The sequence below is a fragment of the Cibotium barometz genome, chromosome 30, assembly GCF_041138505.1.
Source record: "Cibotium barometz isolate CiBa-2024 chromosome 30, ASM4113850v1, whole genome shotgun sequence".
In the NCBI taxonomy this organism is placed as follows: Eukaryota; Viridiplantae; Streptophyta; class Polypodiopsida; order Cyatheales; family Cibotiaceae; genus Cibotium; species Cibotium barometz.
The window spans coordinates 13598329-13624944 of record NC_141075.1 but is presented as its reverse complement, the minus strand read 5'-3'; the positions used below and the strand labels follow the sequence as shown (position 1 = coordinate 13624944).

The 26616-nt window shown below is 46.3% G+C and overlaps 1 protein-coding gene across 1 annotated transcript in view; it reads left to right on the top strand.

The window, feature by feature from the left end:
• The window catches only part of LOC147621186 (uncharacterized), a 130967-nt gene that overhangs the window by 35715 nt on the left and 68636 nt on the right, over nt 1–26616 (top strand). Inside the window, exons 6-9 of the mRNA XM_086823913.1 lie at nt 17774–17876; nt 17987–18101; nt 18409–18527; nt 18616–18775. Of these exons, the coding sequence (XP_086680039.1) occupies nt 17774–17876; nt 17987–18101; nt 18409–18527; nt 18616–18775 (497 nt within the window). The remainder of the gene's footprint in view (nt 1–17773; nt 17877–17986; nt 18102–18408; nt 18528–18615; nt 18776–26616) is intronic.

Genomic DNA, 26616 nt, shown 5'->3' with positions numbered 1-26616 from the left:
GTATTCTTGGGGAAAAAAAGAAAGAGTCATGAGCATATGCGTGTGCCTACAAACTGTGTACTATCTACCATGGAAAGACCATGAAGCTGCCCATCTTGTGTGAGTTTGTCCATGTAGAAGAGAATTGGGTGAGTCGTGATGGCATACAATAGCGCACTAAGCGGACAACCCTGCCAAACAGATTTCCCAAGACGCTAAGAGGCTAAAAGTTCTCCACCCAAGGTGCATTTAGTTGTTCCCCCTTTTTAAAGCCAAAAAATGACATTTTTCATTCTAGGCCAAAGGCCCATTCTGTCCATTACCCGGGCTATGAAGTCCCGATGCACTGTGTTAAAGGCCTTGGCTATGTCTACTTTCTATCCTGTGACGTATACTTGGCATATTCAATGCCTATGTGCATTTGCTATATTGTCAGTGATTTGTCTTCTAGGGACAAATCCATATTGCGCTGGATATAAATCTGCATGTAGGACACCCTTTATTCTATTAACAAGCATCTTGGTGACCAATTTGTATATGATAGGCATTAAGGAGATGGAACGCCAATCCAATATAGTTTCATTGAGCTGTTTTTTGGGCAGCGATTTCAGTAAACCTTCTTCCCATGAGCATGGCAACTTTCCAACATTCCAATAGTGATTTACCACAAGTAAGCTTTGCAATTTCAAGATATCCCAAAACATTTGAAATAACTCCACAGTTAGGCCATCCGAGCCTAGAGACTTCCATTTGCCTAGACCTTTTATAGCGTCATCCAATTCTCCATCTATGAAGGGCTCATCCATGTTGTTAGCCTCTTGTTGTGTGATGATAGGCATAACTTGCTGGAACAAAAGTTCTTTTGCATCAAGAGCCTCCCTTGAAAGAGGTAGAGGGTTAGCAAACATGACATAAAAGTATTCATTGGCAAGCATCTGCAAGCTGAGCTTTAGTGTATGTCGAAGTACCATTTGTTCTTTTGACCCTTGCGATGCATTGTTTTTGTTTGAAAGTATGCGAGCCTTTGAAAAAAGATTTTGACGAGCAGCCTTTATCAAGTAGTGGCTTCTGTCTTTCCGTAGTTTGCCATTTATTAAGGTTACGATTATCATTATGGCCGAGGCAATTTTCAGCTTGTGTCAACAGCTACTGTTCATCATTATTAAGCTCTCTAAGCTGGCTGATTTCAGTGTACTCTTGCATTGCAATTTTCGCTTGTTCTAGTTGTCTTCTATTCTCCCCCATATACAATTTGCCATAGTCCTGTATCAGAGCGTGCATTCGTTATACAAAAGTGAACCAAGCAATATCTATATCCTCTTACATATGCATCGCAAGGGGATGTGCAGGTGTACGTACCAAATCAGCGAAATGAGCATGTTACAAGTAGCTGTTGTTAATCATAAGTAGCTTTCTGTCAGGTATTGGATAATCATTGTTAGCCATGCCAAAGTACAGGCCAAGCCATACCGGCGAATAATTAGAGAGGCGCAGTGTGTGATTGTTGCATGTGCGGAAGCCTTTGCTGTACTGATCCATATCCCTAAGCTTGATTAAGAACAAGATGTTCATTTAAACATGATTCAAATAGAGGAGAGAGAAGAAGAGAGAGATTGGTGTTAGGGTTTTTGTGTATTTAATATGGTACAAAAAGGTTGCTGAAAAGCTTGTACATGATTGAGTGTACTCTTGCCTTGCAATTTTGGCTTGTTCTAGTTGTCTTCTATTCTCTCCCATATACAATTTGCCATAGTCCTGTATCAGAGCGTGCATTCGTTATACAAAAGTGAACCAAGCAATATCTATATCCTCTTACATATGCATCGCAAGGGGATGTGCAGGTGTACGTACCAAATCAGCGAAATGAACATGTTACAAGTAACTGTTGTTAATCATAAGTAGCCTTCTGTCAGGTAATGGATAATCATTGTTAGCCATGCCAAAGTACAGGCCAAGCCATACCGGCGAATAATTAGAGAGGCGCAGTGTGTGATTGTCGCATGTGCGGAAGCCTTTGCTGTACTGATCCATAGCCCTAAGCTTGATTAAGAACAAGATGTTCATTTAGACATGATTCAGATAGAGGAGAGAGAAGAAGAGAGAGATTGGTGTTAGGGTTTTTGTGTATTTAATATGGTACAAAAAGGTTGCTGAAAAGCTTGTACATGATTGAGTCTTTGGTCAGCCCCAAAAGGGTTGACCTCTGGCCCTACATATGACTTCTACTGATGGCTTGACTTTCTATAATGATGAAACTTCTAAATGAACTGCTTGAAAGGCCGAATTATGACTACATGCTTATATATGTGATGAGGTGTTGGTCGCCCAGCTGATGTGTGTGTCGGCTTACTGCTGGACAATAAATAGGCATTAAAAATGCCAAAAATCGACATGAAGTAGGAAGGAAACTCAAAGGATCTTCATCAAACAAAAGCAAGGAGATCGTGAGCCAATAGCAGCACTAAAGGAGCTGCCAACTACTACCCTAACCTAAATCATATGTTGTAAAATCACTAAATGAGTAGGTAAATTGATATGTTTTGAGTACACTTGATCACCAGAGAGAGGCCAAAGTAACACCTTGGGGTAGTGAAAATCAACCCGACCATCTCTAAAATAACCTCTGAGCTAGAGAGTAACCAACCCAAAAGAGCCTCTGAGTTACCCAGCCAAGTTAGAAATGAGGGGGGGCGCCGGGGGGGGGGGGAGGGGGGATAATATGTTGTAAATCTCATATCCACCCACCTTGCAGTAGCCTAAGAAAATGGCACCAAGGGGGGGTGTTGAGAAATGTAGTGCCATTTAGCACAAGGAAGAGCTAGGGAGCAAGAATGAGTAGCCAAGCAAGAGCAAAGTCTAACGTGAAGCCACATGAGCAAAGGGATTATCCCACATTGATGTGCAAGCCAAAAGGTGTACCCCCTCATACAAAAGGGGACCATTTTCAAGCAATGAATATATCACTTGCACTTATCTCAAGTTTTTATGTGTCCAAGTTAATCTATCTTGGAGTCTAATTAACTTGAGTGCAATTTAATTAGCACACACTCATCATCATGAGTTCACTTAGGTATCACCCACCTTAGATTAGTCATGTTAGTTGTGTTGTCATTAGAGTAGGATTAGCATGTCATTAGGAAGTTGATTGTCATTAGGAGAGCTTGATCCATGATTCTCAACAAATATGAGAATGATCTTTATGTGTGTAATGAAGTTGAATGAAGATATGTAAAGCTTAATAAGCTTGCATTTGAAGCCAAGCAATGTGGAAGAACTCCATTCAAGCATGGAAGAAGGCAAGAAACCCTGATTTTCATGAACTTGCAAAAGGGAATGGCTATGATCATAATGTACATAACTCTTGGTTTAATGGATTATTAGCATTATCATTTGAAGATTATGATAATGAAGAAGCTTCATCTTCATGAAAATTCCTATTCTTGATGCAAGAAATGATTCATGCCAAACTTAATGAAATTAGGAAGTGGAAGTATCAAAGAGAAGATATGACAAGAAGAGCTTTACTATGCAAGGAAAAGCTTCATTATGCATTCAATCTCCCATGAAACCCTAAAGAAGTTGGCCCGCGCAGCCCGTTTTTCCCTTTTTGAACAAGAAATAGTACCAATCACAACCATAATAGGTGCTTTATGCCTTATGACATGAGAACAAGACATAAGAAAGCAAGCTTTGATGAATATGGTTGCTAGGGTTTAGAGAATGAACCACTAATAGCCTCTCTGGTGCCATCCCAAGCTTCAATGGTGTTGATTCTTGCTCCGTATCCACCCTAGATTCAAAAACGTGAGAGAGGGATGGAGGGGAAAAAGTTGCAGGTCCACACCATGAAAACTTTGCCCATTACACATCAAAACTTAGCCACACCATGTTCGGCTGTCAAATTTCGGTCCAACTTGCTCAAAATTGAGACCAAATCATGGCATAATGCCATGGCCATCACTCAAGGTCACCATTGCCCTGATTCTTGTTATCAAACTTGAAATATTTATCATGTTTGCACCAATTTCCTCAAGAAAATATTGGAAAAAATCAAGAAACTCAAGAATCATAGAAGTCTTTTGAGATTTGTTTTTTTGTTTTTTTTTTGCAAAAAGTGAATTGAAAGAAAGATGAATATGGATCAAGGGCTAGGCTTTGATACCAATGCAAGAAACAGGTTAGGGTTAGGGTTAGAGATGCACTCAAGTGGAGTACCACACATATGCACTCAAAGGGAGTACCACCATAGCTAAGAGCTTGGGCTTAAGATTTGTATTAATGATTGTCAAAAAAGGTAAGTGTCCATCTCCCCTAACTCACTTATATGGCCCATGGTGTGTTCACATGGCCGTAGGGTCCATTATTTATTTACATGTGTGGGTGCCCATGGCTAATTGCCCAATTAATGTGTTCCCTTCATTACATCTATTGGGGTTGATGCTCCTCTCATGTTGGTATTCCATGATGAGCTTTCCATGGGGACAGTTTTGTAACACTCCAATGAACTAGTTTTGTTCTGTTTCTATTTTATTTTCTGTGGTACCACTTTGGTCTCATAGGCCCATTGGGTCTTTAGTACACATCTAATCTGCTCTGTGCGCACCCACCTGCCCGCCATCTGTCTTGCTATGTGCGTAGTCAATCCGCCGCCCTTTTCCCACCCACCCTTGCTCAGGCTCCCAAGGCAGCAACTAGGGGAAACATGTCTCAATCTCGGGAGGGAGAACAGGATGGTGAAACCATCTTTCACATCCCCACGAAGGCACCAAATGCCTACCGTAGAAGACTCAGGGAAGGGATCATGTCTCCTGGCTCATGAAGGCTTGCGAAGATGGCCCGACGAGATGAGGCCCTTTATGAGGAGATACAATTACACATAAGGACAGAGATGAGCACCATGCGACAGGAGCTTGAAAAGGAATGGACTGAGCAGATGCATGCCTAAAAGAAGGTGATATATACGAAACGCTGAAGAAAGAGATATATGTGCAGTTGAAGGGAGAAATGCAAGCCCAAGTACTAGTTGACATGGAATTAGCCCAAGCTTTGATGTACACAGAAATGAAAAAAGAGATGCAAAAATGGAAGGATGACATGCTCTGGGAGATTGGCACAACGGTTGCATCGTACGAAGGCACCTTGAGGACATGTATGGCTGACCATGAAAAAGACATCACAGAAATGCAAAACACTTTGGAATCATGTAAGGCAAAAGTGGCTGGGGGTGAGAAGGAAATGCATTTATGGGCTGAAATTGCCAGCGCCACAAAGAAACAAATTGAGGAAGTAAGCCCATGGATTGAAGTAGTAAAGAAGTTGAAGGATACACCAGTCAATAAAGTAGAGATGATGAATGCTACATTGGAAGAGGAAGCCAAGAGACGGGCATGTGCCTTACATGTACGTGTAGTTGGTTGGGAAGATAAGGGGAATCCCCAAGAGTTGCAATGGAGTCCTTAGAACAAATGCAGGATACTCTGAGGATACTTTCAGACATAGTGATATTGCTATGTATATGGAGACCCATTACTGCACAAACAAGAGGCTTCTTGACATGCGGGGTTATAGATGGGAATCAGTGTTCCGCCCTCAGCTACGCACAGTGGGAGGTACCAGAGGATCTGGAGGAGTGGCAATACTTTTCAGGGAGGAGCTTCGTGACAAAATACATGTGGTACATAGAGATGCAAATGCAAGGTACATGTGGGTCCGAGTATGCAAAGAGGGGCTTCGCGAGCTATATGTGGCGGTATGCTACTTTCCCCTAGTCAACTCCAGGTTTGCACCATTAGGAGAGTCGCCCTAAATTTCTCTCGTAGAGTATTTAATTATTCATTTATCAGATTCTTACGCCACTATATGATGATATCATGAGGTTTGCGAGCATGGGAGACATTACTATTGGGAGACTTTCATGCAATTACATGCACAGAGCAAATAGAGCTGTATGATACTCATGAGACTATGTACCGGGAGATCACGGTAGAGGATGTAGGGTTGTAGAGATCAGCACAAGATGAGGGGGAGATTACAGATTATGGTAGGCATTTTCTCACACTCGAGAGTGCACATGGGTTGGTCATATACAATGGCCTATCGAGATGGCAGGGATCAGATGCTCTCGCATGCTAGAACTCTAAAGGGGGAGCGAGCACAGTGGACTACTTGATGGGATCTCCTTCATTGATACATGATGTGCGGGATTTCACGATTTCCAGTCGGCCCATTGGCATAGCAGCCGATCATGCATACCTGAGATTCACACTAGTAGGTAGATCCCCGAGAGATGGGCTAGCCACTTATCTACCTAGGTACTAGAGATATTAGTTTACATGTGAGACAGCTGGGGTTTACCGAAATGCAGTATCTGATGGCGTGTTTGCTTTAGACCCGCATAGCCATTTGGACGAGATTATGAGAGGATTGACAGGTGTACTACATGCATCCGCCTCATATGCGTTTCCCTGCAGTATGATCCCTTCCACACACCTCCCCCCCAGCAACATTGCCCCACAGAACAGTTGGTATGATGATGAGTGTCGCGAGACACGGGCATAGCTACAACGTGGGATTGCCATTGGGACTCACACACAGAGACCTGCCAAGATGATCTTTCGGCGCCTTGTGCGGAGGAAGAAACGAGCCTACCTGGCTAAGTTAGAGTGTTAATCCAATTCTAGGATTAACAAGAGCTACCACTATTATCTTACATCAGGGAGTCACGGTAGATACACCAAAGGGTCATACATTCAAGATATAAAGCAATAGTGTCCAAAGCTACAACTTGGACGGGCGCCCGTAATGGTTCGACGGAGTATTTATGGCAATTCCCACTTCAAGAGCGTACGGTAGCAAGTTAGGATGAAGTCCTAAGTGATGTACTTTATGGATATATTATGAGAGTAGTCACTGTAATAGCATTAGGCCTCTTATGAGCCTAAAGTGCCCGGCCGGCCATAGTTTAAGTGAGTGTGAACACTTATGGCCATGTATATAAGTGAATTTCTCTCATAATACAATATACTCTCCCATTGTGCAATTGAGTCTTGCTCTTGCTAATCTCTCTCCCTAATGCATGCTAGTGAGTGTGTGTGAGTGAAGTGAGGTGAGAGAAGGGACGAGGACCCGTAATGCAACGCGGCGGTGTGACAACGCTCGCGGGAGGCGCGGTGGAATTGCTTCTCAAGGAGTTATAGAGCTTGGAGACCTTGAGGGTTACGAGCTCGGCCATTGGAAAGATCCTCACGACAGTTGCGGTTCACCAGGTAATCTCTTTTTGGATGTGTTTCAAGAAAGGTTAGAGTGAGCCTTAACATAGAGGAGGAGATCTACCAACTCTTCCCAGGGAAGGACAACAAGAGGGCATGGAAGATGTTTCAGGAGAGACAACCTGGTACTCCGATTACTGCACGTGAGGCATGGCATGCTTATGCTAGAGAGCTGTATGATGCACCAGGACAGCCCCCCAACCCCTCTCCATTGGGGGCTAGACCGGCTAGCAACACCTTTTTTACTATGCGGATGGTGCTTGATGCGATAGACAGGTTACAGAATGGAAAGGCACATGATCATGATGGGCTAGTTGGAGAGCACTTCTCATATGCGCGTGATACTTTGGCTCCGCTGATTGTACATGTGTTTAATCGTGCCATTTGTGAGGGTTTCCCGGCAAGCTGGACAGAGCATACCATTGTACCACTCTTTAAGAGGGTGACCCCATGGTACCAGGCAACTACAGGATGATCATGATTGGTCATTACTTGGCTAAACTATATGGCTCTATATTGGAGTCGGAGCTGAGCCGCTGGGCAGAGAGGCATGGTCACCGAGCACAGGGACAGGCCGGCTTCAGGAGAGGATTTACTACCTTGGATCACATACTTACAATTCGGGCACTTATTGAAGAGGGCAGGGCACATAAGAGAAGGATATACTGTTGCTTTATGGACTTACGCAAAGCCTTCGATACCATACCACGTGCCATGCTTATGCACAGATTGCAGGACATTGGGGTACCTGAGGATATGCAGTGGAGGATATATGCTTTGTATGAGTCTGTGACAGGCAGAGTCCGTGCTCCAGGCAGACTATCCGATATGGTGACCAGCACGATAGGGGTAAAGCAGGGATGCCCGCTATCACCTACTCTCTCTTTGGGCTGTACATGGATGTGGTCTCCGATTATGTAGACAGATTAGGAGGCCCAAGGGCATGCCTAGCAGGGGTGTTGATACCCATCTTATCATATGCAGATGATATTGTTCTAATCTCAGACTCTCCGGAGGGATTACAGAGACATTTGGATGCATTACAAGCATTCTGTGCAGATAGATCTGACAGTCAACCTTGGGAAAACCAAGGTTATGGTGTTTAACACCACACAAGCATGGGTAACGAGATCAGAGTATCAGTTCACTTTCCGAGGGGAGCCGGTTGAGTATGTCAGGTCATATGTCTATTTGGGAGTTACTTTCATAGGACCGCGTTTCTCCCTGAAGGAGGTAGCAGCAGCTAGATTAGCTCGAGGGCATGCAACCTTGGGGGTACTTGAGAGGCAGTGTGCACACATACAGATTTAGGAGCTGCGCACCAAATTTTGGCTATTTGATACACTTATCACACCGACCCTCCTGTACGGAGCTCCAATTTGGGGGCCCAACATACATCACAGCTCTCAGAGAGGGACGGATGAGGGATGGAGGCATATGGAGAGACTCGGTACCACATGAGATTGTTCGGGCTGAGTTGGGTGCTGCACCAGCAGTGACCGAGGCCCTATTCCAGGCAGTTACCTTTTTACAGCGGCTATGGGAGCTCCCTCAGCAGAGGTACTCCCGATTGGCATTGACCTCATCCGTATAGTTGGCAGAGGATGGAGATACTCATTGCTGGTATGCTTAGATGAGATCATGGTTTGACCTACATGGTTTGCGGATAGAGGCACTCCCACCCTTTTAGTACAGCTTGGATTGTCCATTTTTGGATCTCACCTGCTCAGAGTAGAACCGCGTGATTAGGATGGATATTGTCAGAGTGGACACAGAGAGGACATGGACTAGTCCCCTTGAGCCCTTAGGCACGAAAATGGCTCATTACAAGAGCCATTTTCTGCACCTCTCACTAGATGGTTTCATCACCCGCTTGGCGTACATGGATGTACACCTATCACATGGGATACATTGTGCCATTGGACAGATCTGGACCTCATCACACCAGCTGTGGATTGAGGCGGGGCGATATGTGCATCAGATCTCGGATGACCGCATTTGTCAGCTATGCTACTAGGTGGCAGAGACAGAGGATCATTGCATTTGCCGATGTATAGTCTATTATGAGATCCGAGGGAGATATCACTCCCATCCCACCACCATCACATCCATGTCCCATCACATCCACCTTCTTCACACCCAACATGGTAGCCCAAGCCATCTGGAGACTCAAAAACGGTAGATCACAAGACCACGACCTCACCTCTCAGCTCACCACAATCTTACACACCTCTGCCATAGCCGCGTTTCCATCCACCAACCGATCTACCGCCAGACCCCTTAGTGGCACCTTGCCTGAGAACGATTGGTATGACAGGGATGCCGCACAACACGTGAGTGTCTCTTACGTGAGGTTGCAAATGGCCAAATCTGAGAGCGAGATGCTCAACAAAGGATTGACCAACACACAACCAGATGTAAGAAACGAGCACATGTTAAGGGCCAATACAAGGACTCATACCAATCTCTCAAAGGTGTGATTTGTACTAAGGGCTGGAAGAAAATCCGGGAGAAACGCCTACCCCCACCCATCACATCTCCATCCATATGGCGCACATATGAACGATCCCTACACGAAGTACCGGATCAACCCCCCATCCCACCACCATCACATCCACGTCCCATCACATCCACCTTCACACCCGACATGGTAGGCCATGCCATCCAGAGACTCAAAAACAGTAGATCACAAGACCACGAGGGCCTATTGGCAGAGCCCATGCGCGGGAGACTCTGGCACCCCTCCTGGCCCATATGTTCAACCGGGCTCTTTCGGAAGGCTTCCCACCCACCTAGACAGCCCATATCATCACACCCATTCATAAAGCCGGAGATCCCATGGACCCTAACAATTACAGGACTATTATGATTGGCCACACACTGGCCAACTTTCTGGGTCAGTATTTGAGCTCAGCACACTAGCAGAGAGACATGGGCACAGAGCATCAGGGTAGGCAGGCTTCCGCAGGTCATTCTCTACTTTGGATCACATCTTCACCCCCCGAGCCATCATAGAAGAGGCCAGAGCAGGACACCAACGGGTTTACTGTTATTTTGTGGATTTTCGCAAAGCATTTGATACAGTGCATCGAGCCAGACTACTGTAGAGACTCTAGGATTTGGGGGTACCATCAAACATGATTTGGGGGATCATGGCATTATAGCAGTCGGTCATAGGGCGGGTGAGATGCCTAGGAGGATTATCAGAGGAGATCTCCATAACCATTGGAGTGAAGCAAGAATGCCCACTGTCTCCCACCCTCTTTGCCCTCTACATCGACGAGATTTCAGCCTTCATTGATAGAGGAGGAGGAGGAGGCGTATCACTAGCGGGCATCCTTGTTTCCATACTACTTTATGTTGATAACATTGCGCTTATTGTAGATTCTCCAGAGGCTCTCCAGAGGCATCTTGACACATTACAGGACTTTTGTGCACAGCAGGATCTCACAGTAAACCTTGGGAAAACCAAGGTTATGATCTCCAACACATCCCCTCTTTGCACATCTCGACTGAGTTTCACCTACATGGGCAGCCCAGTGGAGATTGCATACTCATATGTGTACTTGGTCACTTTTATAGGACTGGTCTTCTCGATGAGCCATGCTGCAGAGGCTAGACTCATGCGAGACTATGCTTCTCCTACTCTCATTGAGAGACAGTGCTTCCAGGAGCCGAGGACCAAGATGTGGCTATTTGACACCTTGGTTATTCCGGCATTGATGTATGGAGCACCCTTCTGGGCACTTGATCTTATAGCGGCCAAATGGTCGAGGATAGAGAGGCCTCAGGTCATGATGCTCTCCTGTATGATACGCAGCTAACCATCGGTCCCACATGATATATCCTGGCAGAGTTTGCTGTAGCACTCATGGTAGTAGAGGCACTCTTCCAGACAGTCACTCACATTCATAGGATCTGTGCCATGGCCCTTTAGAGACTCCTGAGGCTCGCCCTACAGTCCTCCCAGCAGCGAGCAGCAGATGGGCATGAGTCATGGTATAGCCGAGTATGCACTTGGTTCACGAGCTAGGGACTAAGGATGGATCGCCTCCCTCCACTCCAGTATGGCCCGGACTCCCCATTCATCAGGCTTTCTCAGGATGATAGGAACCGGGTGATCAGATGTAATTTATTGGGGCTATACATACAGGATACCTGGATCACAACACATGAGCCACTCTCACACAAATGGTAGTGCTACATGGATACTTTCATGAGGCTTACAAAGGATGGTTTCATAGTGAGGGCCAGATATCTTAACATATAGATGTCACATGCCATGTAGATTGTAGGGGGCCAGTGGCGGGTGTCATCGCACAGCCTGAGGATAGAGACAGGGAGAGCCACACAGATACCTCGTGAGGAGAGGATATGCACCATCTGCCAGCACGAGGTCGAGTCAGAGGAGCACTTCATGTGCAGGTGCACCATATATTATGAGATTCGAGGGTGGTTCTACTGTCTGTTCAGAGAGGGGTTTGGACCCTTATCCAGGATCATTGATTACCTAGATCAGCAGTGCTTGGGCCTCTTCCTACTAGAGCTTCATCACCACAGAGACTCGAGTTGAGACCCCATGGGAGACATCCACCCCGGCTCCAGGCGACCATCACTCAGTTCTTCCGACCACAAGAGGACGCCCCACTAGCCATTGATGACATACTCATAACCTCATCGAGCCACACATTCTCTAGTGCCCAACCCCTCGCCAACCCCAGCTTGAGGAGATCTTGGAGAGGCACAAAGCTACCTTCCCACGCCCGGCGGATCTACAGAGCCTTCTACATGCTAACCCCATGCTCAATATCCTTGATGGCCCCCTCCCCCTACTGGGGGGTTAGCTCCATAGGTGGTATGATGATGACATGGTTAGTTAGTATGAAAGGTACGATACGGTACGGTACGATAAAATATGGTACTAATTGGTACCTTAAAATTTTTTGAGGTACGGTACGATATTAGTACGTTTTAAAAAAAATACTTCCTAAACTTAAAAATTGTAGACAAGAAGTTACACAATAGTAGAACCATGAACATAATGTCATCATGCCATTAGAGTACAAAATTGCTACAAAAGGATAGGCCAAAAACTTATGGCATGGGCGACCGCCAACATGCGTACATACATGATACTACATCGATGGGCTAGAAGGAGATAGATGCCCAATGCCTAGAGAGCTATAACATATCAAAAGTCTACATCATCACCAACATCTGCATGATCATCAACATGATCACTACTAGAGTGTCCATCAAGAAAGTTCTCTGAAGAGGACTCTTCGAAGGTGGACGAGACACTCTGGGGATCATTCTCGCTAAGTAGGTTGCCATCATCATCAAACAAGGGCTCTCTAGGCAGTGGGGTATCATCATGAGGGGGCAATGGAATATCATCATGAAGGCGGGGATTGGAGCTCGAGGATCCCTACCTCACATATGTGCGAAGGCCACCCTTTGCCGATGTCGAAGGCGGAGGCCTATGAACTCCAACTGCTCGGCCCCGTCCATGCTGACTCCTGGTGCTGCGAGTATCTGCTGCCACAAGCTCACTATAGAGCTCTATGAAGATTGCCTCCTCCTCCTCATCAGGTTGTTGATTGACACTTGCAAAGTTTTCACTCGTCAACGTGAAAGTGTCAACATTGACCTACACATTAAGGCACAAAAGTTAGAGTCTGTACAGTGTACACAAAACTTAAAAGTTATGAGTCATGACAAGTTAGAATCTAGACTTGTCACTTACCTGCTTGGGACTACCCATACTAAGAATGCCCTGCATCATGCGCAAGTTAGTGCGGCAGTAGACCAACCGCTCCAACTGTCGTGTGCTCAGTCGATTGCATATCCTCGTGTGTATGAGAAAATAGGAACTCCAGTTCCTCTCGCATGCACCCGTAGAACAATCCTGGGCTAGGACCCTTAAGGCTATGGGTTGGAGATGCTCTAGTCCATACCCAAAATTGTCCCACCAAAAAAGGGGCTTCACAAGTGACTCCCTCCTCCAGCAAGTGGGAGACAAAAAGGAGGTTTGACCTCTCTGATCAACATAGCAGCCCAACTCCTCTAGAAAGGCATTGTGCTCATCAACTGGCACAGCTCGAAGCATATATGCATCCCAATCTTGTCGAAGCTCCCTATCGGTGCAAACTACTGGAGACTTGTAGGCTGGATGTACCAATGCTGCAAACCCGTGGATTGGTTTGTGCATCCACCTCCATCTCTTCTGTGCAATCTCCATGATTTGTGCTCGCTCGTCAAATGTAATGTCTGTGCAAGCCTCCAACTCCACAAGGGCAGCTCTAAAGAAGTGGACAAGAAGGCCCATGGTGGACCCCTCGCAATCTGTCATCCGCAAGAGCCTATAGAATGGAGTCATAGCAATGACAATTGCTCGGACTCTAGTCCAAAATCTCTCCTCTAGGCAAAAGCGTTGCATGGCTTTGGCCTCTTCAGTGACGTGCTCATCCCATTCGTTCCACATGGTGGAAACAACTGTATGGCGAAGGGCGGGCCTCACATCGTATAGATGCTCCAAAACCAGCCACATGTAGGCAAAGCGGGTGGCCGATGGCTTCTTCAAGTCAAGCCTGCTATGCTCACAAAACATAGCAAGCACCTTCACCTTTAGCATAAAGAAGTTGACAATAGATGTAGCTTGTTACACAATCCTCTTCACCCACCCAAGCTTCGCCACATCCTCCATGAGTAAGTCAATGCAATGACTCGCACATGGAGTCCACACAATGGTGGGGAATTCCTCCTCAAGCAAGCGGCCCATGCGTCGACAATTTGATTCATTGTCGGTGATGACTTGCACCACGATTTGAGCCCCAACCTACATGGTAGATAAATCATATGAGTTGAGGGCTTTGCACAAATGACAAAATCAGCCTAATATGGCGGTAGATGAAACTCCCGGTAGTCTTTCTCCCCCTTCTCCCGGTGTCAACCGCACGCAAGAAGTATGTGCCAAGCGGGCAAGACACAAGAATGTTGATAATGCCACGCTTCCTTTGATCACTCCATCCATCTATGAGAATAGAACATCCATACTTCGTCCATGCGGCTCGAATCGGGTCAAGGGGGCGATCAATTCTCTCCTTCTCTTCATCAATCTTCCTCGTGCGCATAGCCGTGTAAGAGACCCCCGTCCACCCCTCACATGGAATAATGGTGCGAGCAATCTCTATCTCCGCAAGGCGTTGCCGCTCCTTAAGGAATGCAACCAAACCTCTCACACTACCCGTGACTTGGTGGAGAGAGGGTTGCACCCCTTCACGCTCCACCACCCTTTGCCTTTTGCCCGGTGCGGAGGCGGACCGTGCATCCGTGGAAGTGGCAGTGGAGGATACACCAATGAAAGAGCCGGTGGCCGCTTCATCATGTGCCGATGGTGGTGCTGGTGGTGGTGCCGGTGCGTGTGTTGATGATGCTCCTCTACTTGAATTTGAGCCGCCGCTCATCTTCCACGAAATGTCATCGGCAATGCTTTGCGGAATCTCCTTGCATGGGGCAACTTGTCCCCCAATCTTTGAAAGGTGCTGGAGAAGCCTTGTTGTTCCACTGGTGTATGACTTGCCGCAATATCAGCATGTCCAATGATGGGAGTTGGACTTCTTGGTGTCCTTCTCCACATTGAGGCAATGCAAATCAAAAGCCTCATGCTTCTCCCGAGGCATGATGGATAAGAGAAGGGCTAAAGTGTGGAGTAGAGGAGAGAGCGTAGAGAAGATGAAGTATGGGAAGAGCTTGGAGGAAGAGAACTTGGAGTAGAGGCTCAAGTGGGATGGAAGGAGCTTGGAGGAGCTTGGAGGAGGGTGGAGGAGAGGCTTGGAGTAGAGGCTTGGTCCTTGAGGCTTGGAGTAGATGGAGGGTGGTGGAGGAGAGGCTTGGAGTAGATGGAGGAGAGGCTTGGTCCTTGAGGCTTTTATAGAAGGACTCAGGAGAGATGAAAGGAAAACAACCAAAAAAACGGGCAGAAAACGGCTAGAAAAAACGGGCAGAAAACAGCTACTTCCAACGGGCAGAAACAGGCAAAATTCGTACCTGATCGTACGGTACCGTACGGTACGATTCGTACGTACGGCCAGATCCGTACGACGTACGGAACTAAGCATGGATGATGATGGTTCCACTTTGTATCATATGGCTCGGATTTGACATTCCCAGCTCATAGCTCTAGTCTTGGTTTTCTTTTGTACCATGATGAGATTACATGGACACTATTGTATCACTTTTGGTCTCATAGACCCACTAAGTCTTTTGAAGACGTTTAATATAACTTTCTCTCTCTCTCTCTCTCTCTCTCTCTCTCTCTCTCTCTCTCTCTCTCATGGCCCCATGTAAATGGGGTGTTAATATTGAGTGTGTGTGACCTCCAATACAAAAGCTTCAGAAGAAGAGGGGCTAGCTGCTGCTCAGTGAGATGTCAATCCCAACTTGACACCCGAGGTATTTGACCATGGTGCCCCTGGGGATCCACTGAAATGACACAACTGGGTGCCAAGCCGGGGTGGTTGAACTTCCTACCCAAAAGCCACATGAGTTATGCCAATTGATCTGCGTTCTGTAGGCTAAGAAGATGGTCTGGATGGCAAGGGAAAATCTCTGCAGGTTCCCCTCCTCTCCCGAGAGTTAGGTGGCTGCGTTGTCTGTGAACTCAGAGTCAAGTAGCTCCTCTTGGGGTCTGATAGGGAGGTGGAAACCCGAGAATCTTGTCTCCTGGGTGGAGAGAAAGCTGCGCATCACCTCCGCCATGAAGGGGAAGAGGAAAAGGGCAAGGAGGCATTCCTGTCTGACTAATTTGGAGATCGGAAACCTCTCCCCCGTGGCTGAGGATTTGAGTGTGAGCTGCCGAATACGGGGCAGAGACACCTGTAATCCATCCAGTCAAAAACCCGTCCTAAGCATGGTGCCCTCCAAAAAAGCCTAATCGACCTTGTTATAGGTCTTCTCAAAATCCAAGAGTAGAACTGCTATGTCCTCCGTGCGAAGGCTGGCTATAGCTATCGCCTCCCAAAAGGTGAAGATCCTGGTTGAAGCCAGATCTAAACCTATCAGACTATGCTGCCATAAAAGCCCAAATACATGAATCTTCTAGAGCTGCGCAAACAAAGCACAGCAGATTTATGAGAGTGAAACCATTGTATTTTCTTCTTCTTCACTTATATGGCTCTTTTCTCAATTCACTTATCTTTCCTCCAATTTCCAAGTCACTGCTTAGTACACTCAAATGTATTGCTTCCAAGTTTCATTTAATTTACAATACACAATGTAGTGAGTTGCATGTAATTTTAAATCATTAAACGTGTATTTTAAAAGATTTATTGATACTTATTATTTTTTATTACACATTTTTCCGAAACTTCGTTTTTTTTTCTATGAGAGACGACATGTTTTGATCTGAGTAGACAGGGATAAGAACATGATGTCTATCCACATGAGATAAAAGACTCTCGAGTTTGTGATGAAACTCGTTATCGGTTAGGCTATCATCATTGACAACATGATAAGTGACTACAATCTCAATAGATTCAAATTTATGGCATAATGCTAAGTTGGTGGTCCAATGAGGTGCATGTCCAAAAGGAACATAGACAAGACATGCTGAAGCAACCCGAAGCCATGACCTCTGCCACATGGCATCTCTTTGTCCTCCAAACTAATGTCGCACATATTGCTCCACAGCCTTCCGCACTAACTCACTAGAGACCTCAAAATAGAGCAGATCCCAAGTGTTAACGGGATCATGAGCGTCCGGATCAGGGTGAACCATGATGCCACCTTAGTTAATGAAACAAAACCTCTAAGCATGGAAATGAAAAAACTCTTGAAACGTTTCTTGTGAATTTACGCTTGATTTGACCCCATGATCTACTGTTGGTCTCAACTTGGAGGCATTCATGGATTTCCTCAAGTTTGTATCTGGATGTCCTGTTCTTTTGAGAATTTTGCCTATGAAAGACTTAAGTTTTTATTTGGATGTCCTGTTCTTTTGAGAATTTTGCCTATGACAGACTTAAGTTTGGGTGTTCACATGTTCAATCTTGACTTATGGGCGTCTATTCACAATGCTAAAGGTTACTTTTGTCCATGTGGTTTCTCTTTCTAATGCACAAACATTAATCCCTTTAATCCCTTCCAAGATGGGTGAACCTTTTATAATGCATGGTGTTAGCTAAAGGTTACTTTTGTCCATGTGGTTTCTCTTTCTAATGCACGAACATTAATCCCTTCAAGATGGGCGAACCTTTTATAATGCATGGTGTGAGCTAAAGGTTACTTTTGTCCATGTGGTTTCTCTTTCTAATGCACAAACATTAATCCCTTCAAGATGGGCGAACCTTTTATAATGCATGGTGTGAGCTAAAGGTTACTTTTATCCATGTGGTTACTTCCTTCATCATGCATGGTGTGAGCTAAAGGTTTACTTTTGTCCATGTGGTTTCTCTTTCTAATGTACAAACATTAATCCCTTCAAGATGGGTGAACCTTTTATAATGAAGTTTCCTTTTTGTGTGAAGCAGATAAGAAGCTCGACGTCCAGTTTGACCTGCTTATAGGAGCAGATGGTGTTTCAAGCAAAGTCCGATCTGAGCTTATGCGACTAGACAAGCTTCACAACCAGTAAGCATGCCATTGTGAAGGTGGTTTCAAGTGCTCTTCAAGGATGTAGTTGGTTTGTATCATCGTTTAGCACACAGATTATGATTATGCTGATTTGTAATGTGTTCCAGGAGTGCACCCATGGAAATGGACTTTGTTAAACATCCTGCATCCTACAAAACCTTTTACATCAATCCTGCACTTGCAAGAGCTTCTCCTCTGTTCAAGGATCAAGACCGTGTGCAAGTACATTCTTTCTCTATGCAAGACACACATGACAATGATATCTGGAAGTTTTCCTTAAGTCAATTGTCTCTGTCAAATTACAGAGCAAAAGTTTGTAAAGACAGATCCCCAGCCCATTGGTTGTCTGGGGGACTGGACAGGGAGATTACCCACCCATGAGGGACGGGTGGGTGAGATTTTTCCTTTTCACGTCTGGGGTTGCGTCTGTAAAGCCTCTACAAATTATTTTGGTTGGCAAATTAAATGATCCATATCTGATCTTGTTGCCTCATCTTATTTCACAGCACTTCTTTTTTTGTATACACAGAGCTGGCCAGCACTCAATATGTTACTTGTAAATGTATTTGATGGAAGCTTTTGGGGCGGTAGTCAGAACGAAAAGCTTGTGAAAGCAGAGTCACCTTTGGAAGTGGAAAGGATTTTCAGGTGATTTTTATCGTGGTTATTAGCTAAGACATTTTTTGTGCATGTATGCATAGAAAGCTGCAGTTTTATTTCTTTCTTGTTAGTGCAGGGACAATGCTCCAGAAGTTTTTGAATTGCTGCTGAAGGAGAACCCAAATTTCCCAGAGGACTTTCTAAAGCAACCAGCCATTTCATTTGGAGGAGCAGTAATGCTATCACGCTTTCACGATGGCAATGTTGTACTGATTGGAGACGCGGCACATGCTATGGTACTATAACCTTTAGACCCAAGAACTCCTCATTTCTGCATTTCCGCATTTCAGACTTCCCATCTTTGGCACCTCTTGCAGAACAAGTTATCTTATCTATAAAAATTACAAAATATAGTCTCTCTCTCTCTCTCTCTCTCTCTCTCTCTCTCTCTCTTTCTCTCTCAGACCTTACTGTCCGGCATGCTAGGGTTGTGACACGGGACTGTGTCACAGGTTCACTCTGTGGAAGTATACTTCCAAGAATTTCTACTTGGCTAGGGAGACGTGCGGCTACACTGCCCCACTCCACTACATGTTACACAACTCTTGACAAGACACTATGCTTGACGTGCACCCAAGAGACAGTGACAACCAGCAATTGGCAAGATGACACTTCAATAGAACACTTGAAGATAAGAGACATACATGCATTACACAGACAAATGAAGAACAAGAACAATTGCATTGATTCACCAAAATTGATTGGTCTTGGGAGTCCCAAGATTGCTCATTTATGCAAGTGGTCCAACCACAGTAAGTAGGTTCACTGTTTGGCCCATTAAGTGCCCTGGCATTGAATGAGGAGTGTGATTCCAGTGCAACCTACCACTAATTGCCAATAGTAGGGGCACATCATTGTATGAGGAGTGTGATTCCGGTGCAAGCTACTATTGATTGCCAATATTAGGGGGCGCACCACCTTTGCTGACAGTATGCAAATGGTGGTCCTCCAAGGTAAGAGATAGACCTACTAAATGCCATGGAGTGCACATAGCCGATGAAGAGGTTGGTGGTAGGTAAGTACTTCCATCAATGATTCATCGGCTTGGAGTGCCACTTGTCATGCTTGCCGGCTGAACGAGTGGCACTTGTCAGTTGGACACTTGTCGGCTGGATGCTTGTCAACTGGACAGCGGGCAATCTGACGGGCTATAGGTCACTCACCACCGATTGATTCACCATCTTGGTGCATGAAACTGACAAGATGTTGTCGAGGAGGAAGGAGAGGCCCACCACAAGCCAATCCATTGGAGAAGGTAGAAGAGGCCACTGCAGGCCCGGCATGGAGATAAAGTATGTTTACAAAATGTGGAAAAACTGAACGTGAAATGAGAAAAAGAAAATTTCATGTAATAATGGTATTTACAAGGAGGATGAAGATAGTCCCAAAAAAGAACAAAACTAATACTGCAGAAAATGAGATGCAAGTGACTGCACTAGCGTCTTGTAGAAGTAGTGGGTGTGCCTGAATGTGCAGCAGGAATCTGTGGGAGGTGGTGCTGCCACTCAGAGTTGTGCCTGGCAAGGGAGAGTGTGACAGACGGCATTGAAAGGGGTGAAGAGGCTGGCAGGAGCAGACCTAAGAGTGTGACAGACGGCATTGAACTGGGTCACCTAGTAACGGAGGTGTGGGAAGATCAGCGATGTTCGTCTCAAGGGAGGAAATCCAGTTCTGGGACGCTGTGAGCTCAGTCTGCAGCTCAGTAATTTGATCGAGCACAGTGGTATGTGCCTAGGAGAGTTGTTGCTACAGTGTGGTGACCTCCTATTTGCAGGTGACTCTTGGAGTATTTCCATTTGGAGAACAGTGAGGGAGGTGGCTTGATGTTTCTCGGCAGTAGATGTGACCTGATCATGAGCTCGCTGTAGGCATTATGATTCCTGGGAGAGGAGCAACAAGTAGTCCGTGAGGTATTCAGAGTGCATCCTAATATCCCAAGATATCTCATCTAAGGCTCGTATGAAGTGTCCAGCACGAGGTGGCCGAGCAAGATGTGGAGTATTGGGAAGCCAAGTGAAGGGAAGAATGCCCCATAGTGGATCGAGACTGGCATCGGCAAACTGGGATGCACTTTTACGACGACCACGAGATGGGGATCCTGGTGAGGACGAAGGGGAGGTGGCCTGATTGGAGAGAGGGGAAACCTTGGGGATGAACAAAATGAGGACTTGCAGACATTTTAGGGGCTTTGGATGGGCTGGATGTAGCAAGCGAAGCATTGGTGGAGGGCGGAGATGACAGGGGCCCAAAGGTGGTGGTAGGTGGTGTGGGTGTGTGGTTGGGCGGGGATGGAATGGAAGTTGTGGTGGACTGTGGTGGGTGTGGTGGGGTGGAGGGCGGAATGAATGGGGGTAGAGATGGAGCATGGAGGTCGTGGTGGACACGCATAAAGGGTAGAGTGTGGCATCTGCGGGCTGGAGAGCCAAGAAGCAAAGGCTCTGGAGGTTGTATCGGCAGGCGAGAAAACACCAAAAGTGATGACAGGGGTCCTTGTGCCGGAAAGACGGGGCATGCCGGGTGTGGTGCGTGAGAAACCGGTTGTGGCTGATTGAAATTGCGAATGAGGAAGATAGGGGCCCCAAAATACCCAGGGGCGATGTCAACGGGTTGTGGAAGTACCAGCAAGGAGATGCACGGGGAGTGTTGAGGAAGTGCTGTGGAGAAGGCAGGTGAGGAATCGGGCGCTTGGCAAGAAGAACTAAGAGCCATTGGGATTGCGGTACTGAGCATGGAAATGCCGCCACTTGGTACGAATGGTGTCATGGAGAAGGTGTGCAAAGGGATATGGGCGAATAGTGCAGAGATAAAACAGCTTCGGTGGCAGAGGCGGATTGGAGAGGGCATGGTGGCTGAGGTGGCTCACAGAAGAGGAATTAATAATGTAAGAGGGAATAAAGGTGGTGAATGCGAAAGGTTTGGGGTGAAGAGGGGTTATGTGTGAGGAGATTAGTGATGTGCATGCTTACCTGGGTAAGAGGCAGTCCCATGTGTAGGATAGAAGAGCAAACACCAAGGGCAGATGGGTGTGTGGGGCGGATGATGACAGAGAGCTCCAGAGTTGAGATACAAAAGCAGAGATGTGGTCCAAAAAAGGGAAAGTCGCAGGGGAGGGAAGAGTAGATGTCAGTGTCAGGGGTGTCATAGGATCCAAAGAAGCAAAGGTTAGTGAGACCCAAGGTGGAAAGATCTGTGAGGGTGAAGAGGGTGGAGAGTGAAGGCCATGACTGAGAGGATGGCTCTTGGAGATAGATGAGAAAGCTATAGTGATTGGAGCCAGAAGAGGGAGCTATCTGAAAAGCTGTGGACAACCGGGAGGAAGATGCTGAATGGGTGATGGTCCGAGAAGTGGGGACAGGTGCATAAGGTGGATCATCTTCAGCAGAGCCCAAGGCAGAAGTGGAAGTGGAGGAGGACATAGGGGAGCTAAGCCAGACAAAGCAGGAGTGGCCTGGGGGAGTGTCCTGCGTGTGGCCACCAAAGGTGGTGCATCGGTCGTAGTGGCAGCACTGAGGGCGGCATGGGAGACGAAGATGGAGGAGTGAGGGTGGGAGCGGGAGCAGAGGTGGATGTGGGTGTTTGGGCCATGTTAGAGATGCAGGATAGGTGAAGTGGGGCGCAGAAGTTGATGAAAAATTAGTTGGTGGCGAAGGATGTTGTCGAACTTCCTGTTGTCGGTGAGGAAAACGAACCCCCGGGGAGGGGGGGGTGGGTGGGGGGGTGCACCGATGGCGATGAGAGTTTGAACGGCTGAAGGTGCCAATGGCAGCTGTTGGACACGTCCGGGTGGGATGCTGACGATGGCGGGAAACATTGATGGCAGTGCAGGGAGGTGTTCAGTCTGACGACGATGGTGTGCGTGATATTGCCTTGTGATTGTGGCATGCAGGAAATTATGGCAAAGGAGCAGTCCAATCGCCCAAGAGGGCATGGATGGTGAGGAAGATGAGCGGATATGCAGTCGAGTTTGCAGCGATTATGACATTGGCGATGAAAGGGGCAAGGATGATGGTGATGGTGATGATGACGGTCATGTAGAGGTAAGAGTGTGGTAAGCAAGGAGGCAGCCAGGAAGGGGCCCCACGTGTGGTTTGGTTGCAGAAAAGCAACGGGGTGTGGTGGCTGTTGGAGTGGAGGCTGATTGTGTAGTTGTTTTTAAAGAGAGGAGGATAGGTGCCACTTTTGTGAGAAGAGAAAGGTGGATGTGCGTTTGCCACACAGAGAGAGAGAGAGAGAGAGAGAGAGAGGAGAACTTTTGTCGAAGAGAGGAGGGGTGTCGACAAGAGAAAGAAAGAAAGAAAGAAAGAAAGTTATATTAACGTCCACGGGAGGCCGAATCCGACCTATGGGACAGATCAAGTACATCCCATTACATTCCACTCTGGGTATCGATGCCAAAGAGGCATAAAACTGAAAAAAAAAATAACTCAAAATAAACTCTTAAGACTCTTAAGAGTTTAAATTACAATGGGTTCTATTGCATCTAGTTCGAAATTGAGGTTCAAAATAAAAATAGCTATATTTCATCCATGGATGGATTTGTTCTTGAGGGGGGTGGGGTACGGAATTCTTTAATGATTGCTTGTCCTCCTCTGTATATTGCCCATTTGCCATTCTTTCTTGCTTCTTTAACTTTATTCAGCTCTGCCGATCTGTTCTTGAGTTGTAGTGGGGTGAGTTCATCAGCTATCCATACCTTTGTTCCTTGGAGAGACCTTGTTTGCTTCATCACTGCTATTTTCTCATTGTTGTCCATATAGGAGACTTTTGCCTGTGTACCCTTTACTATAATAGAGATAGGGTCTCCTAAGTCCACGAAGGGGACTACTTTGCTCAGTTGTGCTGTAAGTACATCTGTATCTAATATGTAGTCTTCTCGAAGCTCTTGAGCTATGTCTGCCCTATCCCAGCCTTGAGGAAGACCACCAACTCTGATTACCTTTTTGTTACTTTCCATTCGTTCCTTTTCTTTGACCGCCGCTGATATGACTTCTTTAACAAAATCTTGTGAGTTAACTGAATTTACCTTTGAAACATGTTTTGTCGTTTCTGTTTGTAGTGTTTTAGGTATGGGTCCTTCTCGTGCTTCCTCTTGCTTCGTCTTCATGGCTTGCACTTGCACTTTCAGTTCGTTGATTTGTTCATCTTTCTTGATAGTCTCGTGTTTCAGTGCTGCTAATTCTCCTTGGAGTTTCTTCAGTTCTTGCATGAGGTAGGCTTCCCATGGTGTCGGCTTGCTCACGGGTGGAGGAATGGGCGGTAATCGTGAAGCGGTGACTGAGGCAAAAGACTTCTTACTTTCCATGTGTTGCTGCTGATAAAGGAGAGGGCTGTTGGTGGAACGAGTCCCCCCTCAAGGGTACCCTCTCCCCTTTGGGGGAGACTTAGAAAATGCGACCTACAAGATGCTCAACTACAGGTGCAGGGGAGAGTTACGTTGCTGCCTTGGGGGCCTGAGCAAGGGTGGGTGTTGAAAGGGGGGCAGGCGGGCGAAATGCAGGCAGAGAGAGAGAGAAGCGAAGAGAAAGGGGGCGAAGAGAGAGAAGGCGGGGTGGAAGAGAGAAGCGAAGCGGGTGGGAAGGGAAAGGGGGCGCAGAGGTGCAGGCGAAATGCAGGCAGAGAGAGAGAGAGAATAGTATCATCGCCTTTTTCCACATACCCTCAATTTTCGTTAAAAAAAACATATCTCATTATCACCAATTTTCACATCCTTGGTTTTTTCATTTTTTACATATCTCTAAACTACTCACCACCATGACTAGTCATGTGGTTAGAAGCACCTAAATCAACATACCATACATCTCTATGATTCTGTGCATCTGCAGTTGTCGTGGAACTAAGCATATATATCATAAAAGATGATTGGTCATGTGGTTAGAAGTACCTAAATTAACATATCTCTATAACATGATTGGTCATGTAGTTAGAAGCACCTAAATCTACATACCATACATCTCGAGGATTTTGTGCATCTGCAGTCATGGAACTAAGCATATGTATCACAAAAAGCTACTCATTTCTCTACCTTTAGCTTGCTTGCTTGGCGAAGAGAAAGGGGGCGAAGAGAGAGAAGGCGGGTGGGAAGAGAGAAGCGAAGCGGGTGGCAGGCGGGCGAAATGCAGGCAGAGAGAGAGAGAAGCGAAGAGAAAGGGGGCGAAGAGAGAGAGGTGGGTGGGAAGAGAGAAGCGAAGCGGGTGGGAAGGGAAAGGGGGCGCAGAGGTGCAGGCGGGCCAAATGCAGGCAGAGAGAGAGAGAGAGAAGCGAAGAGAAAGGGGGCGAAGAGAGAGAAGGCGGGTGGGAAGAGAGAAGCGAAGCGGGTGGCAAGCGAGAGAGTAGGGAACACTTTTATCGAGGAAAGAAAGTGGGGGAGCACATATGTCAAAGAGAGAGAGTAGGGAACACTTTTGTCGAGGGGAAAGAAGAAAGAAAGTTGTATTAACGTCAACAAAAGGCCCAAATGACCTATCAGACTAAAAGGTTACATCATGTCCATGAAATACATCATCATGGGTACTAAAAATAAAAATCAAAGAAAATAGTAAGAGCTGAAATGTTAGATCTGATCCCAAAACAAAAAGTGTCCAGCTCTCATATCACCCTAAAATATCCTGCATAGGACGCTGCAACATGGCACCCAATGTAGTAAAGCTGGGCCGGTGTGCCGCCCCCCTGTTCGCTCCTTTGCCCACCCCCCACTCCACTCCTCCCCATGCGTTGTTCGCCTAGACCGCCCCCCGTCTCCCACCTCTCTCTCCTCCGCCTTGCCTCGCCCACCCCCCCCTCTTCCCTCGGTGCACCTGCCTCATCCCCCCCCCCCTTTTTTTTCCGTCCTCCTGTTTGTTTCTCCGCCTCTGTTAAAACCCTAAGATCTCTCTAGATAATTGTTATGCATAAAACATGCATAAATCAGGCATAAACTCAACCACCCAACCACCCCCGAGCCCAAGGGATGCACACATGAATAATGAATGAAATACATCATACCTCTACCTTGATGTCCCATACCATCAAGAGGTATAACACAATCCAATAGCATGTAGCTATAGTGTGAAATGGTAGGTGAGTAGATATGGACCTCTACACAAGAGACCATAGCATAGCCTTGGCCTCATGGAGCCCAAACCTCCAAGCCCCCCAAGCTCCCTTGAGTGTGCCCCATGCCCCTATTATATAGGAGGGCCCTCAAGTGACTCTTGACTTTCCATTCCTCATGTGTGACCCTTGGATGCCTGACCCTAACCTTAAACCTTAAGGTTAGTCCTAACCCATGCTCCACTAGAGCTTGTTCCCATGCTCCCATGCTCACAAGCCTAATGTGGGTTAGCCTCCTAGTATATGCACACATAATGTGTATATAACATAGCACACATAATGTACATATAACATACTTCCCCTCTCTCAAAACATTGCACTCTTGCAATGAAAAGAAGGAGAACTGCGCTGAACAATCTCAACCAACTCCCAAGTCGAATCCTCAATTTCCCTATCTTTCCACCTTATTTTAACCTCAGGGATTAGTCAACTACAAAGTTTCCTTTCCCTGAATTCAAGTACCTTATCAGGTTCATGTGGAACATAGGATAATTCATCGACTTCAATGAGTTCTTGAGGAGTAACTGTGTCATCCTCACCTCCCAGTTTCCCTTTCAATCTATCGATATGAAAGACTGGATGAACTCTAACAATTGGAGGTAGTTTTAGTTCGTACGCAACCGTGCCAATTCGATATATAACTCGAAATGGACCACAATATCTAGGAGATAAATTCGAGCAATTTTCCATTGACAAAGTCTGAGAATCTTTAAGAACATTAAAATAAACCAACGCTCTTGGTTCAAAAGACCGAGATGAGCGTCCCCTATCAGCATAAAACCGTGCCCTATCATGAGCACTCCTGATAGAATCCCGAGCTTCGGTCAGAATTTCCTACATATCTCGCAAGAAATCCCTCGATGCATCAAGCTCGATGTCCTTAAGACTGACATCAATAGGTGCCCTGGGTTGATACCCATACATAAGTATGCACGGACTAAAAAATGATAGCCGTAAATTTAGAACTGTTATAGGCAAATTCCATCAT